This window comes from Pyxicephalus adspersus, chromosome 10 (genome assembly GCF_032062135.1).
Source record: "Pyxicephalus adspersus chromosome 10, UCB_Pads_2.0, whole genome shotgun sequence".
Lineage (NCBI taxonomy): Eukaryota > Metazoa > Chordata > Amphibia > Anura > Pyxicephalidae > Pyxicephalus > Pyxicephalus adspersus.
Window position 1 is genome coordinate 59,551,288 of NC_092867.1, and position 1,057 is coordinate 59,552,344.

The 1,057-nt window shown below is 44.4% G+C and overlaps 2 protein-coding genes across 2 annotated transcripts in view; both read left to right on the forward strand.

Annotated features, from left to right (window-relative positions):
* LOC140338909 (uncharacterized) overlaps positions 1 to 1,057 on the forward strand; it is a 77,238-nt gene that overhangs the window by 39,238 nt on the left and 36,943 nt on the right. The window lies entirely within an intron of this gene.
* The window catches only part of LOC140339840 (uncharacterized), a 12,552-nt gene that overhangs the window by 2,424 nt on the left and 9,071 nt on the right, over positions 1 to 1,057 (forward strand). The window contains exon 3 of the mRNA XM_072424739.1: positions 680 to 733. Coding sequence (XP_072280840.1) covers positions 680 to 733 — 54 coding nt within the window. The remainder of the gene's footprint in view (positions 1 to 679; positions 734 to 1,057) is intronic.

Here is a 1,057-nt window from a genome sequence, read left to right on the forward strand (position 1 = left end):
AGTTAAAATTTTTTTTTGAATAGAGGTAGGGTAGGCCTTCTGGGCCGGGAGCCTTATTTGACGGCAGTTGATTAACTTTGGAGATTTCCACCTCGGTTAAGGTGCTCCGTTTGGAGCTTGGGTAGGTCAGTGCCTGCTATGATTGAGTCTATCCTAGTCTGCAGCGTTGACTATGATGGACAGTTTGGTATACTTGGGTGCAATAGGCCTCAAAGCGAGAGGCTATGTGGGAGGGTTTGTACAGCACAACCGCTTTCTCATCTTTAATAGCCATAGGTGAGGAACTGGCTTGCGTTTCCTGCAGTTTGCGTGCCAGAAATGTATCTGCCTTGTTCCCTTTGTGATAATATAGTTGACGGGTACACTGCATCATCCAGCTGATTTTCCTTCGCTCTCGGGCCCGTAAAATGGCGCACAAAAAAGTCACTTCTCGCAGGAGACCCAGAGACGGTTTATCAAAATGTTTTTTTTTCAACAATTCCTAAGAACTGCATAGTAAAGGTGCGTTGCAAATTAGAATTTTGTTTAATAAGGGAACTCGGCGGTATACAATGCCCTCTCAGTACCCTCCAATGGGCCTCCCAGGGTGTAGATGTATGTGCTACTGAACCCATATTTTTTTTTAAATACTGTTATATATCAGTGGTTCTAGCTATTTTGGTACCTTCATCTTTGACAGGTAGCTGAAGGAGATGAGAGAATGTCCAATGTGATTGGGCCATGGTCTGACCAGGTATAGGGATGGATTTCAGAGGATACGCTATTAGGGGAGATCAATAAAGAGAATAAAAAGGCCATTGATTTCCTGTGGGATGATGAATTTTCCAAGTATTGTAAAGATCGTGATTGCTGTACAACTTGCTCAGTAAAGGAAGACGTGAGGCTAACATGTCCTGCGTTGAGACAGGTTCCACAAGGAAGGTATGGTTGAATTCTTCCAGCAGGGCAAGCAATTTGGACAGGAACATGATTTGCCTATGTTTGGGGTGCACATGTTACACAGACTGAGGGGGATGTCCTGAAGGGTCGCATGCACGATAAGAAACCTAACATCCAG